Raw genomic sequence first — 15196 nt, forward strand, 5'->3', positions numbered from 1 at the left:
GGTGGAGTCAGAATTGAAGTGCAGGATGTTTGCCTTCCAAACTCGTGTGACTTCTCCAAAATTGTGCCACCCCGAGAATACCACCCCTTACTCCTCAATGTAGTCCATGGGTGGGCCTTAGAACTTGTTCCTTCAGTGCCCAACTGCTGACCTACCTGAGTGACATAGAAATCTATTTCAATATCCTTATATTGGTTTAAGAGCCAAGGCACATGGTGCAAAGCAAATTCCTGAAGGTCTTCCCGGTGAAGTAGGAGGGCCACTGCTGGGCCATGAGCCTTGACGATTGCTTGCTGGATCTGCAAAAATAGGCATAAGATCTCTAACACTTAGTTATTTTGTTTCTCTAAAGGGACAAAACTTCTCCATAAGACTCCATGGGCTCCAAAATTCAACTTCTATCATCCTTTCTTGACATCTGTGACCAGGTGAAATCAGAGGTCACTCTCTTGACCCAATCAGAAAAGAATATGTGTCTTTTAAAATAATGCTTAGGCTAGGTCCTTTATGTAGTTGGAGATTGTGTAGAGGGGTCAGGAAAGGAAGAAAAATGTCATAAACTCATAAACTCAAACTATATATAAAATAATTTGCAAATGAGTAGTTTGAACATTATCTCTAGCTTTATATAAAATCAGAATTGGAACTTTACCAGACATTCCATTTTTACAGTTACATTTTGAAAAGATTTTTTTCCCTTCATTTTCCAGGGGAAAATAAAGCCTAAAGGAATGTTTTTGTTCATGTGTGAAAAGAGTCCAAGATGTCCTAATGAACTTATTTGATGACTTAAAGTGTGAAAAATAGATAAAGAGACAACACTCCCATATAGACCCCCATTATTTCTAATATAAAAGGAGAAAAAGTGTAGATGCTCCTGTAACTAGATGACTTCACAGGATATAATTAAGCATTCTTGGAAGATATTACAGTGACTACACAAAATTGAGCTCATATCAGGGAGAGCAGTCAGTACACACTCTCAAACCTGGGTTTAAATGACTTTAGTTTCCTTTAACTGATGTATTAATATCATTCACATTATTTCTTTGGCTTATTACAAAGACCAAATTACAGCAAATACAACAGAAGGAAAAATGAAGAAATCGGTGTAATTAATCAAGTCAACCCTCTAGCTTCTGAATGGATTGGAATGTTGGTAGATAGCATTATAGAAGAGCAACAAAGCCAGTTCACAACACAGAAAAGCAGGGTTAAAGCCACTGACAGCCCCGACTTACATCATAGGTCATGTTTATCGTCCACTTGTCCATTATGAACCGAAATAGCATGTAGATTTTGTCAGAGAGCCGGTTGGCATTCATTTTAGGATAGGGAAATTCTTCCCAGTTGTTGATATATTTGAAAATGACCTTACTGAAATTCTCAAGCGCTGCATTTCAAAAAGAGAATTGGAGACAAATCAGGAAGGAATGAAAAAAGGTGGGTGGAGGGAGGAAGAGAACTGATCATAAATAAACCAATGTAACAAATGGCTTTAAAAAGTTCATGGACTGAAAAAGTAACATTAAGGACACCAAATCTGCATTTAGCACTGTCCTTATTTACTGATAATGGTTCTCTCCATCTATCAGCAAACATAGAAGACAATTGATAGCTAACCCATGCATGTTCACTCACAAACATAGATTCTCATGAAATACCTGTGGGAAAAGAAAGGCAAGGCACAGAATAGTAACCATCCTGGCAGGTTTTCATTCTATCTGAAGCCAAATTTCTGTGAGTCTTGTTTTGTTTGAGATTTTGGTCACCTAAGCCAATGATTATTTTCATAACTCAATAATCGTGTTTTAGCAGTAGCTATTCAGGGCAAAGTCACTTGCTTTTACCAAAATTCAATCTCTTCTGACCTTCATCATCTTCAGAAACTCATTTCATCTGCAAGATGTCATTCTGTACTTCACACATCCTCAGATCATTTCCTACCCCGGTGCAGGGCTCCATTAATCTCCAGGTGCCCTTCCTGCTCCCTCCTCCTTTTTTTGTGTTGTTTTCCCTCCTTTAGATTTTGTAAGCTCCCTGAGGGCAGGGACTGTCTAATTTTTTTTAAACATCCTCAGTTCTTAATACGATGGCTGCCACACAGTAAATGCTTAAAAAATGTTTATTGATTGACTATAACTCTAACCCACGCTAGGATGAGAGATCACCTTGGAAAGTTTCTTCCAATAAAATCAGAAAATGTCTTTATGAATCCTCTTCTTGTATTATCTTTGTTATTCTAATGGCAACTAAATCTGGCCATTTGGCAAAAATAATTAACTTACACAGATATGATACATTTCTGGATGCCTGAGTAGTATAAGTGAATTAGTATAAGGAGAGTTTTAGCTATCTTCAAGGCTATAAAAGGAAGTTAGTCATTCTCCAACTTTTCTGAAAATAGGACAGGTAATGGGCCCAAATTTAGAAGAGTTTATGTGGTTTATTGAGAGGGAGGTATTTCATGGCAGTATAGTGGTTTCTTGAGCATTAGCATGGATTCTGGGGGAAAAAAAGCCCAGTGATTCTCCTTTCCTCTAGAATTTTAATCATAAAATACACATCTACCCGTCTGGAAAAGGATAACAAATGAGAGGATTTCTGGACATTGCAGCTCTATTTTTTCCATGACCTTATGATACTTTTTTCTTTAGGTGAGACTGTTTGCTAATCACTAGTCAGACATTGCATTCTGAGTTAGATATGGAGTTTAGTCTAGATTCTGAAATCCACTTGACTCCTGTTATGATGAGAATAGAATGTTTTATGTTCACACTAAGGAATGAGGGATGGTAGAGGGTGTAAAAGATGAACAGTGCAAGAATATATTTTTCACTAAAAAGAAATATAAACTCTTCCATTCCTGTTACTCAGAAGAAGAAAAAACCATGTACCTTCTGGAATTTTATTAAATGAAAAGGAAGCTGAGGAAATACTCACCGATACAGAATGCTTTCTTCATCTTTTCTCCTTCGGCTAACCTTACCATAGTTTGCATAGTGAGTAAGGTCATGGTCATGAACGGTATACTCTCGGACACTGCAGGGAAGAGATCAAAGATATTACTTTCTTCTACTGGAAGGTTCTTCACATTTTATTCTCCCTGGATTTGAGTATCCTATTAATATCAAGTAGGTGTTAGCAACATAGTTTCTGGTACAGGAGGGACTAGTGGAGAATGGATTGGAAGAGAGGGCAGAAGAGTTTAACCGATGGACTTCCTCTATTCTCTACTTGAACATCTTCATGCCATGCTATAATTAGAGAATAAATTGGACCTTAGCAACATCTGGTAAACCAGTTGTGTACTTTGTGCAGATTAAAAAAAAATCCTAAGTTAGGGACTGACACTTTGCAGATGTATATGAAAGCTACTTCTCTGCCTCTCCTTGGGTGGACTCCTCTTCATTCAATGAAGCAAGGATTGTTAGTTCATGGCTAATCAGCTCCATTGGCGAGTGGGCCATGTTAATAAGGGTTAGGTTGTTAGCCTAATTGTGGGGTGAGGTAGTTAGCTTTGTTTTGTTCTAGGGTAGTAATGATAACTGGCATTGATAAAACACTTTGAAGTTCACAAAGTGTTTGAGTCTCACAACAACTCTGTGAGGAAGTACTGTAAGTATCTTTATCCCCACCTTACAGATGAGGAAACTGAGGCTTGGAGAGGCTAAATGATTTGATCAATGTCACACAGCTTGGGTGTTTCAGAGACCAAAGGCCTGAACCCAGGCCTTCCAGACTTCAGATTTAGTAGTATGCACTATGACATGCAGGCTCTCCCACCCCTGACCAGCCACTTTGCAAATATGTGCCACTAGAACTTGACTAGATATAGAGTCAATTAAAAAAATATATCCCTGATACTTGCACAATGAAAATCTGCATACTTTATTGATGATGCATTAGGGCTGTTAACTTTATAGAGGACATTGCAGAACATCTCTGTCTTAGTATCTTATTCTATAACATGGAAACGGATTTTTCTTTCGCCTTTTGCTATTCCTGGTAGGTGTGTATGGAAAGATACCTGAACCACTGGTAATTACTTTAGTTTGGGTTATTCCCTAGAGAAAGTATCATTTCCTGATATTTTGACAACAACCAGACAGCAAGACTGACAGAAGAACCATACCATGACTGTTTGCCAGTTCAGCCAGGGCAAGGACGGTGAATTCATCAGGAAGCTCCAGGATCTTGAAGTGTCTTTGTACTTCATCCATCACAGAGTTGAAATCATGGTCAGCAAGAGACACTAAAACCTCTCCAGCTAACATTCTGATTTCTCTTGAGGCCTGTGAAATAACCATAATGATGGCTATGATAAAAGAGATAATGTCTTATAGTTCCTCTGTATGGTTTACAGAGACTTTACATATTTTATCTGAGTGGATCTTTCCAACATCCTTAGGAGGTATAGGGACCACACTGACAAAAACTTTACTCACTTTATTATTTCTCATGTCCTTTGAGGCATGAAAAATCATTCTTTGAATAGCTGGGTTATTCAAGTTGGCATTATTCTGGATAATGGTAGCAAGACTACTGTAAATGTCCTCCTGTGAACACACAAGTATGAAAACAGAAACTAGTGTTGCAAAATCATAGTAATCAGATGATATTCAGAGCTAAGATGATGATAACAATGCTTATTCATCTCCACTAGAAAGAATACTCTCGGGTTTCTACATTGCTTCCTGACATACTCTTAGTAACTCATAGCTTTTATTCGTAGATTGAATATAAAAATGAATATAATATTCGTTTAGTCATTTTCTTCAGTCATGTCTGACTCTCTGTGACCCCATTTGGAGTTTTCTTAGCAAAGATGCTGGACTGGTTTGCCAACTCCTTCTGCAGCTCATTTTATAGATGAGAAAATTGAGACAAATAGGCTTAAGTGACTTGCCCAGGGTCACATGGGTAGAAACTGTTTGAGGTCAGAATTGAACTCAGAGAGATGAGTCTTCCTTCCTTCAGGCCTGGTATTGTGCCACCTAGCTGCTCCTGATTTGGGAATAGATAGTTTTGAAAAATAGAATAAATTTTCACCCTGTTGGTTTGGTTTAGGTTTGAGAAGGAGCTGGATCAATTCTCAGCCTCTTTAAAATTTTAAAGGGCCTAATTGTCCTCATTACCTGTTGTCGTTCATTCTTTGTTTTGAAGAAGACCGGTGACATCACAGGGGAATTAGATTGAAGGGAAGTAGAGTTGTGCAAAGTAGTGAGCCACACTCTTCCAGAATCAAAGAAGTCCAAACATGAAAGTCAGGACAACTGGTGATACTCAGAATGCAGTGAATGACACCTTGGTGTTTTTGATGTCTGACCAAGCTCTAAGCACTCTACAGCATCAGCTTCAGTGACCGTCATGGGCATTGGAACCAATTGTTACCATTTCCCATTCCACTGGGCAAAGTCTTCACAGGCTTGGGGTAGACACCCCCCTAACTTTCCAAGGAGTTTGGGGCCTGCTGGCTACACTAAACTAGGGCAAGTGTAACCTCATTACTTATGGCCTCAGAGCTGCATGGTAAGTCTGTTAAATCTCTCAGGCCTCATCTCTATTGCAGAGCAAGGATAGTAGCATTGTGGCATATTAGTTTTGGATCTAGAGTCAGAGGGTCTGGGTTCCAATTTTGATTCTGCTCCTTGAGTAACTGTGTGACCTTACACAGGTTACAAGATAGAAAATATTCTCAGGAGCAGATGACCTTTGAATTCTCAACTCTTAGATTCTATGATCCTCTCTGGGCTTTGGTTTCCTCATCTGTGAACTATAAGGCTGGACCAGAATGTAAACTCCCTGAGGATAAAGATTGCTTTATTATTTTCATTTGCATCTCTAGGACATAGCACAGCGCATAGCCTATTGTTGTTGTTCAATCACATCTGACTCTTCCTGACCTTGTTGGGGGTTTTCTGGGCACAGATACTGGAGTGGTTTGCCACTTCCTTCTCCAGTTCATTTTACAGATGAGGAAACTGTGGCCAATCGGGTTAAGTGACTTGCCCAGGATCACTAGTAGTGTCTGAGGTCAGATTTGAACTTGGGTCCTCCTGATTCCAGGCCCAGAACTCTGTCCACTACACTATCTAGTTGTGCACCTTGCCAGGAAGTGCTTAATAAATGTTTGTGGGTTGATTGATGGATCTATAGATAATCCCAAAGTTCTTTTTTTTCACATTTCAAATGCTTTATTAACTTCTGATTTACATTATTCATTTCCGCCAGATTTTGAGTTACAAATTTTCTCCCTGTTTTTCCCCTACCCACTGCCCCAAAATAGAGGTCCCACAGGATATCCCTTCCTCCAATCTGCTCTCTCCCATATCTTCTCCCATAACCCCTTCGACTTTTCCAGAAGGGCATGGTGGATCTCTATGCCCCAGTGCCTGTATATCTTATTTCCCAATTACATGTAAAATAGTATTAATAATAGTATATATATATGTGTATTTAAACATTTGATTTTAAAACTTTGAATTCCAGATTCATTCCCTTCCTCCCTTGTCACCCACCCTTACTGGGAAGATAAGCAGTTCAGTGTAGGTTGTACATGTGTAGCTAATGCAAAACATTAACATAGTAGATATATTGTAAAAGATTGACTATATTTCCCTCCCTCCTATCCCACCTCCCACTTGTTCTATTCTCTACTTTGATCCTGGTCCCTTTTCAAAAGGGGGTGCTTCCAACTTCCCTTCCCCCAGCCTGCCCTCCCTTCCATAATCCCCCCTCTCATACCTTTCCCCCCTACTCTCCTGTAGGGTGAGATACCGTATTTAGTGTGTGTCATTCCCTCCCCAAGCCAAATTCAATGAGAATAAGGTTTTTTTGCCTTCCTATTCTTCCCCTCCATTGTAACCATTTTCCCTTGCTTCTTCTATATGAGATAGTTTACCCCATTCTGTCTCTCCCCATCTCCTCTCATTATATTCCTCTGTCACCTCTTAATTTCACCTTTTAAATATCATCCCTTCCTATTAATTGGTCCTGTGCCCTCTATCTATGTATACCTGTAAACATATATACACACATTAACATATGTATTCTTACACCTGTATACCTTCTGATAGAGACATATATATATATATATATCTTTATTCCCTTGAACTATTTTCATACTGAGAAAACTTTCACCAGTTACAATTATCATTTTTTCCATGTAGGAATGTTAATAGTTCAACTTTGCTAAGTTCCTTACGATTTCTTTTCCCTGTTTACCTTCTCATGCTTCTCTTGCTTCTTGTATCCAAATATCAAATTTTCTATTCATCAGGTTTTTTCATCAAGAATGCTTGAAAGTGGGGCGGCTAGGTGGTGCAGTGAGTAAAGCACTGGCCCCAGAGTCAGGAGGACCAGAATTTGGTTCCGGCCTCAGACACTTACCCACACAAAAAAACCTTGGGCAAGTTACTTAACCCCAATTGCCTTCTAAAAGGCAAAAAAAAAAAAGAAAAAGAAAAAAAAAGAATGCTTGAAATTCCTCTGTTCCACTGAATGACCATATTTTCCCCTGAAACATGATACTCAGTTTTGCTGGGTAGGTGATTCTTGGTTTTAATCCCAGATCCTTTGCCCTCCGGAATATCATATTCCAAGGCCTTCGATCCCTCAGTGTAAAAGCTCCCAGTTCCTGAGTTATCCTGATTGTGTTTCCACAATATTCAAATTGTTTCTTCCTGGCCACTTGTAATATTCTCTCCTTGATCTGGGAATTTCAGAACCTGGCTATAGTATTCCTAGGAATTTTCTTTTTGGGATCTTTTTCAGGAGGTGATTGGTGGATTCTTTCAACCTCTATTTTGCCCTCTGGTTCTAAAACATCAGGGCAGTTTTCCTTGAGAATTTCTTGGAGGATGATTTCTAGGTTCTTTCTTTGATCATGGCTTTCAGGTGGTCCAATAATTTTTAAATTATTTCTCCTGGATCTATTTTCCAGGTTAGTGGTTTTTCCCATGAGATATTTCACATTACCTTCTATTTTTTTGAATTGTTTGGATGTGTTTAACAGCATCTTGATTTCTCATAAAGTCATTAGCTTCCATTTGCTCCAATCTAATTCTGAAGAAATGATTCTCCTCAGTGAGCTTTTGAGATTCTTTTTCCATCTGGCAAATTTGGCTTTTTAAGGCATTCTTCTCCTCATTGCCTTTTTGAGCCTCCTTTGCCATTTGAGTCAGTCTGTTTTTTAAGGTATTATTTTCCTCAGTCAGGCTGTTGACTCTCATTTCATAATTTTCTTGCATCATTCTCATTTCTCTTCCCAATTTTTCCTCCACTTCTCTTATCTGCTTCTTAAGGTCCTCTGTGGCCTGCAACCAGCTCGTATTTTTCTTTGAAGCTTTTGGTGCAGGAGTTCTGACTTCACTGTCTTCCTCCTCTTCCATCCTTTGATCTTTTTTGTCCCCAAAATAGCAGTCTATTGTTGGATTCTTCTGTTTCCTTTGCTTTTTTTGCCTGGTCATGTTGCCACTCAATTACTTGACTTTTGGGCTTTTTGCCACAGTAGGACTCTGCTATCAGACAGGGGAGCTTCGTTCCAAATGCTGGGGTTTTCTCAGCTGCTGGAGGTATTAGTTGGGTGCCATCTCTGAAGCGTCCACACGATCTGGCAAGCTGGTTCCACACCCCAGGACCTCTACCCAGATCCAAGCAGGTTAAAGCAAGAGCAATTACCCCTCAGACTGGTCGCTTGATCCCCCTACACTCTGTAGGCCAGGAGCTGAAGCTGCCACGTGACAGCAGCTATGCTGCAACCCCCAGTGGTGCACTCCTAACTAGTGGGTCCCTAAGTGCACACTGCCCTGACATCTCACTTTGTCCTTAGCATCTATGTGTTTATAATTCTGGACTGCCACAGCTGCTGGTGGTCTGGAGTCCCTCTAGCCTTGGCTGGTCAGGCCTGTCCTGGGGCTGAAACTTCAGCGTGGAGCTGGGTCACCTCCCAGAGTACTGTGCTGGTCGTTGTGGGGCTGTCCTCAGGGGGAGGGTAGCTTCTCCAAAGTGTTCAGAGTCCCCTTTTACATGTATTGGAGGTGGTGAGAGCTGGAGCTGTGTGGAGGTCCTGTTTCTACTCTGCCATCTTGACCCCAAAGGTCTTAATAAATGTTTGTGGTTTGATTGATGGATCTATAGATAATTCCAAAGTTCCTTTATAGTTCTGAATCCTTCGATCAAATGGCTTCCCAGTGGGCCATAGTGATCATGTTCCCTCTCTCCCAAACCCAAGACCCAACAGAAGACTTCAGACAACCAATATTTAATGCTTGATAAATGTATTATAGATCTCAGTTGATGTCACCCAAATAAACTAGCTTATTTCCAGAATGTGACTCAGGCACTAGTCAGGATGGGTAATCCTGAAAATATAAAAATGGCTAACTTTAGATTTCCTACAAAATAGAAACCAGATGAAAATCTTTGTGATTTTTCAGAATTTTCCACAATAAATTCAATTTTATATTCAATCAACAGATAAGAACTTTTATCTTCTAAACATATGTCAGCAATGTGGAAATATAAAAGTCTCTTTAATAGAGAAATATTAATAAATTTATATCGACTGAAATTATATATAAACCAGTTAGAAAGGCTGCTATAATGAGGATTACTGGTCCAGGAGAGAGATTTGAAGGAACAGAACAGTCTGGGGTATTATACCATGCACCCAAAGGGATTTTTCCACTTTTATTAAATAAGAATGGGACTGATAAAGTTAAACTTTTATATTCCTAAGAGAACTCTTTTTTAATTGACATGAGGTCTGAATAAGCCTACTAATTTAGGTATCAATTCATTTCAATTCAATTTAATTAAATTCAACGAACACATAAAGTGTCTGTGAGGAAGCAGTTACTGTGTTAGGACCTGGTGATAAGAGCAAGAACAAATACCAATCTGCCCCTATGCTTGCATTCTGTGGGGGAATAGAGTAAGCTTTTTCTATTCAAAATTAAGACTAGTTAATGAGATTATAACATGATATCAATGAATGTGAATAACCATAGACAAGCTGACACATGCTCTTTGCAGCAATGTTAATGCTAAGTTTTTGTCTATTAAACTTTCTTTGAGAGGCAAGTTTGGTTGAAAAGGCTGTAACAAGTTTACTAAGGATTACATTTCTCAGACATCTTTCAGGCTAGGAGGGCCTGGGATGGTTTGCAGATGTGGTTACTGCTTTGAAGCAGTTCTCTTGGTTTTATTCTCATCCTCAAGTTGTTCAGTTTTCCTGGGGGTGTAAAGAAGGTGTGTTGAAGTAACAATGAACAGATACTATTGGCTGTACTTTCAGTACAAGGGCTGCTGGGAAAAGACCACAGAGGTATGGTCACTTTCACTATACCCATTCCTACTAGGAGAATCAATCACTTTTCCTTCTACTCTGCCCCTCCACCCCATCTCCCACCTTATTTATTCAAGTTACACTTGTGAAATAAGCAAAGTCCATCTTTGTGGAAAAGTCTATTTTTCCCATTCAGGGGTATTTAACATTTAATAGGGAGGTTTCCTCCATAAAATCCTGATTCCTAAAAGTGTGGCGGTGAGTTGGAAACAATGAAGGCTATTCTAGTGATGTTAAAGCTCTGTCTGGGTCTACCACATCACAAAGGTTTCCAGTGCTGTCCTAATGCCATGACATTGAGTCTGAAGTCTGAGGACCAATCTGGTTAAAGGCAAAAAGGCTCATCACCAGTAGGTTGTCCACTGGATGGTGAATTTTTCAACCATGACAAACCATAGAACAAAAAAAGTAGAGAATGCCTTAGTCTCATGTGCCTCCCTTATGCTTCTGTAATAAAAATGGAGTTGTGAAAAGAGGGCAGAGTGTGTTAAGAATGACACACTTAAAATTCTTTTTTTATTTATTTAGGATTTTATTTTTTCCCTATTACATGTAAAAAAATTTAACACTCATTTTTAAAATGTTAAGTTCAAAATTCTCTCCCTTCCTCCCTTCTCCTCTTAATTCCATTCCCCTCCATTTAAAAGGCAAGCAATTCTATATAAATTATACATGTGTAGTCATGTAAAACATATCCATAAGTCATGTTGTGAAAGAAAACACAGACCAAAAAACAAAAACCAAAACCAGAGAAAAAATAAAGTAAAAAATATATACTTCAATCTGCATTTGGACACCACCCATTCTTTCTCTGGGGATGGATAGCATTTTTCATAAGTCCTTCAGAGATAGAATGACACCCTAGTCTAGCTAGGTAGCACAGTGGATAGCGTGAAGTCAGGAAGACTCATTTTCCCAAGTTTAAATATGACTTCAGACACTTACTATGTGACCCTAAGCAAGTCATTTAACTCTGCCTCAGTTTCCTCATCTGTTAAATGAGCTGGAGAAGGAAATGTTAAGCCACTTCACTATTTTGCCAAGAAAATCCTAACTGGGATCATAAAGAGTCAGATGTGACTGAAAACAGATCAACAACAATAAATAACTATTAACATCATTGTTGATATTCCAAATTTCATTGTTGGTATTCAAAATTTGAGATCTTTCTCCAATGACCAACTAACTGACATACTATTTGAAGAATTAACTGCATCACTGTTGACATTATTCTGATAAACAAAATCAGAAGATAAAAGATGCGGCCAAAATCGGAAATATAACCGACAACTTTTCCTTATATAGATAAAAACAACGGAATTGACGAACTTGCTCTTATCATGCACCCAAAGACATTAAGAAATATCATTTCATGGTACACTGGATCACCTTGTCTTACAGTGCTCATACTTATAAGCAAGAAACCCACCTTGAAGAGAATTAAAGCTTCTGAGATAACATCTTTGTTAAGAGGTAGACAATTCTATCAATCATGTGGTAAGATCCTTTAAACCAAGTCAAAATATAATGATACTCAGAGTGAAAGTAGGAATAAGGTAGGATAGTGAAAAGTATGTTGGAAAATATGGTTTGGGCTTAATAAAAGAAAGTGACCAAAGACTTGTAGAGAACCCAGAAGTTTCAACCTATGTATCGCAATTACTTTCTTTAAGAAAAATATCAGCTGGGGAAGCTAGGTGGCACAATGAATAGAGCACCGGCCTTGGGAGTCAGGAGGACCTGAGTTCAAATCTGGCCTCACTTAACATTACCTGTGTGACCTTGTGCCAGTCACTTAACCCCAATTGCCCTGCCTTCCCCCTCCTCCCCCCAAAAGAAAAATATCAGGTGATAGACATAGCAAACAACAAATGATAATTCAAAAAATGGAAGTGTCTATATCTTAATAGATGAGATGGTATTAGTTTCTGGTGTGGGAATTGTATTAGTACTAGTTAGTAGTCAAATCATCAATTAGACCAAAAGCAAATATCAACATCAAATTAGAAGAAAGTATAAAAATAGGAAGGAGATAGTTTGTAGAATTGCAATAATTTAAAACTAAAGTAAATACTAAATCCAATGGAAATGGCAAAAGGCAAAGATAATTATTGGGATTTCACCACTACCTGGATGGATTTAACAGATATAAAATAGTTTCCACAAAAGTCAGGCAAAGTAGCCCAGAAACCACCTTAGTCAGCAAACACTCTCATTGCTAAATAGAGAGATATGGAACCCAGTCAAAATGGTGGAATAGGAGGAAATAGTGTAACCCAGCACTCCCAACAACTACTTGAACAAAGATTTAAGATGAAGTCCAGACCAAGTACAGATGAAAAATCAAAGGAGTAACCATAGTGGGTCATTTTTATAGCACAAACTCATAAAGTTGAATCAGAGGCAAGTGGTCACAGTATGAACTATGGGAAAAGGGTAGACTGGGATCATGGAGCCAGAGGGAGCAGACGAGAACCTAGAAAAGGGGATTGGGATCTCAGATAACCAATGGTGCAGGGGCCTTAGTTTTAACCCAAGAATGGGACCATGGACTCAGGAGAAATATAGTAGTCAAAGACAAAACTAGTTTTGTATTTGTAAACTTATTTGTTAACCATTGCTCAAGAGAATGGTGGAAGATTATAAGCAATATTGCTTCATAAAACAGTGAAAGTCAATGGTGGCAAAAACAAGTCATCAGAACCAGTTAAACTATATTATTTCAAGAGAAGGATTCATAGATGAAACTATCAGAAGGAGAAACAAATGAAAAATAGAACACAGTTGCCATTGATCCTATGATGATATATTTTCACCATTAATGACAGTGGAATGCCTATATTTAGTCCTTAAAATATCAGAGAGAAAAGAATATAAGAAGATAATATGGGGAGAAATAGTTGGATTAGACCAAGTACACAGATGAATTCCATACTAGAGGCAACATAAATGTGAAATCTTTGAGTGTTCATTTTACATAGTATCTTAGGGAGGTGGAGATACCAACAGAAGGGGGAAAAACAGACTATGCATCATTATTCCAAAAAGATGGCAAAGAGGACATCCCTAACTATCAATTCATATTCCTAATCTCTCATCTTAATATAATATTCTTTATAAGAATGATCTACAAATGTATCTAGGATATTGGTGATAAAAAATATGAGGAGGGGGATAGGCAGATGTTTGTAAATAATTCCCATAGCAGATCACATATTTATTGCCACACAATTGACTAAAATGTAGAGAGCATACAAAAGTCCCTTCCTTATTTTTTAATTACCCTCATGCCCCCAAAGCATTTGACTCTGTAGATCAAAGTACAGTTCTAAAAGTTCTCCTCCAGCACTGTTCAATGCTCATATCTAGATCATATAAGATTATTTAATAAATCCAACTACAAAGATCATTCCATTCGATAACCTTCTAGTTATTGAGGCATAATCCAGGCCCACATATGCTTGCCAGGGCTTTCACCATTGCAATGAAGGACATCTGAATGTTGAGGTCTTCTGGATGATCCTTTTTTTGTAGATAAAATTGAGATAATTATTACGAAGCCCCCAAAGATGACAGGGACTCCTTAATGAGATTTGTGATTATTCAAAAGAGATTAGCATAGCAAGCTGTAGAAGAAAAAGCAAATGTGGGATAACTACTATTATTGAGACTATGGCATGAAATTGAATGGTCAGTACGCTTAGTTAATCTGTCTGTAGCATATATGCTTCAGCCAGACTCTGAAGATGAATAGGAAGCTGGTCTTCGAAATGAATAAGATTAAGAGAGAAGCCTGCATAGTCAAAATTGTACAGTGTTTTTAATGATCTCAAGTTGCTCCTTAATACAGAAACCTATCTTTTTAAACAAAAATATTCTTCTTATGATGCAGTATAATTATACATCTTGTAATACCACCAGCTCAGAAGAAGCAAAGTTGTAGGTTACTCAAAGAACACAATGGAGAAATCAATTGCACAGTGAATGTAAGGAGGCTAGAATATTTTTGACACTTTTTACACAAGTAGCTGAGCCTTGGGATTTCAGTGATGCAGGGTTCTATTCTACAACTTAGAGCCTTAGTTTCCTGGAGGACTGAAATATTATATGACATTTCCAGGATCACATAGCCAGGAGGTGTCAGAGGGTGGACATGAATCTGGGTCACCCTGACTCTTAGGTTAGGTTTCTTCCCACTGTCCAGTGATGCCTCTGTTATAAGAGAGAACATCCAGGGCTAGGAAGAGAAGTAGGTGTATTAGAGCCAGCGAAAAGAGATGGACAGGCCAGGTGATACACTGGTACCTGTGAAATATGGAGAGAACTAGTAGAGCCAATATGTTGCTTAAATACTTTGCAGAGAACTTATGGCAGGACATGGTCTGGAATCACCCAGGGCAAGAGAGCACAAATGAGTTGTAATTTATGCCAATGGAGGGAGGGAATGTTGACATCAATGAATGAAATCATAAATACATTGAAGGATTGAAAAAGGAACTCATGGAAGCTGGACTGATGTGGAAACCCAAATGAATGAATGTCTAATGGTCAGATTTACAACAAGCCCATTCAGGAAGATGCTCTGGTACCTTCCCAGGAGCCTCTTCAATTATAAAATTTAAGAGACTTCCTATTTGACTTATTATTATTTTTTAAAAGCAATTGGGGTTAAGTAACTTGCTCGAGGTTACACGGCCAGTTATTTCTGGGTGTGGTGCTAAGTATCTGAGCCCAGATTTGATCCCCAGGTCATCCCAACACTGGAGCCAATGCTCTTACTTGCTGAGCCACCTGGCCACCCCTAAGCAATTGGGGTTAAGTAACTTGCTCAAGGTTACATGGCCA

The 15196-nt window shown here is 38.6% G+C and overlaps 1 protein-coding gene across 1 annotated transcript in view; it reads right to left on the minus strand.

Moving 5' to 3' along the window:
* The window catches only part of MROH2B (maestro heat like repeat family member 2B), a 124278-nt gene that overhangs the window by 74156 nt on the left and 34926 nt on the right, over nucleotides 1–15196 (minus strand). Inside the window, exons 4-8 of the mRNA XM_069096536.1 lie at nucleotides 4449–4559; nucleotides 4136–4295; nucleotides 2944–3042; nucleotides 1242–1393; nucleotides 156–299 (exon numbers count right to left, since the gene is read on the minus strand). Coding sequence (XP_068952637.1) covers nucleotides 156–299; nucleotides 1242–1393; nucleotides 2944–3042; nucleotides 4136–4295; nucleotides 4449–4559 — 666 coding nt within the window. The remainder of the gene's footprint in view (nucleotides 1–155; nucleotides 300–1241; nucleotides 1394–2943; nucleotides 3043–4135; nucleotides 4296–4448; nucleotides 4560–15196) is intronic.

This window comes from Petaurus breviceps, unplaced genomic scaffold (assembly GCF_028583685.1).
Source record: "Petaurus breviceps papuanus isolate PSGF00001 unplaced genomic scaffold, PetGlider_PUasm1.0 229, whole genome shotgun sequence".
Lineage (NCBI taxonomy): Eukaryota > Metazoa > Chordata > Mammalia > Diprotodontia > Petauridae > Petaurus > Petaurus breviceps.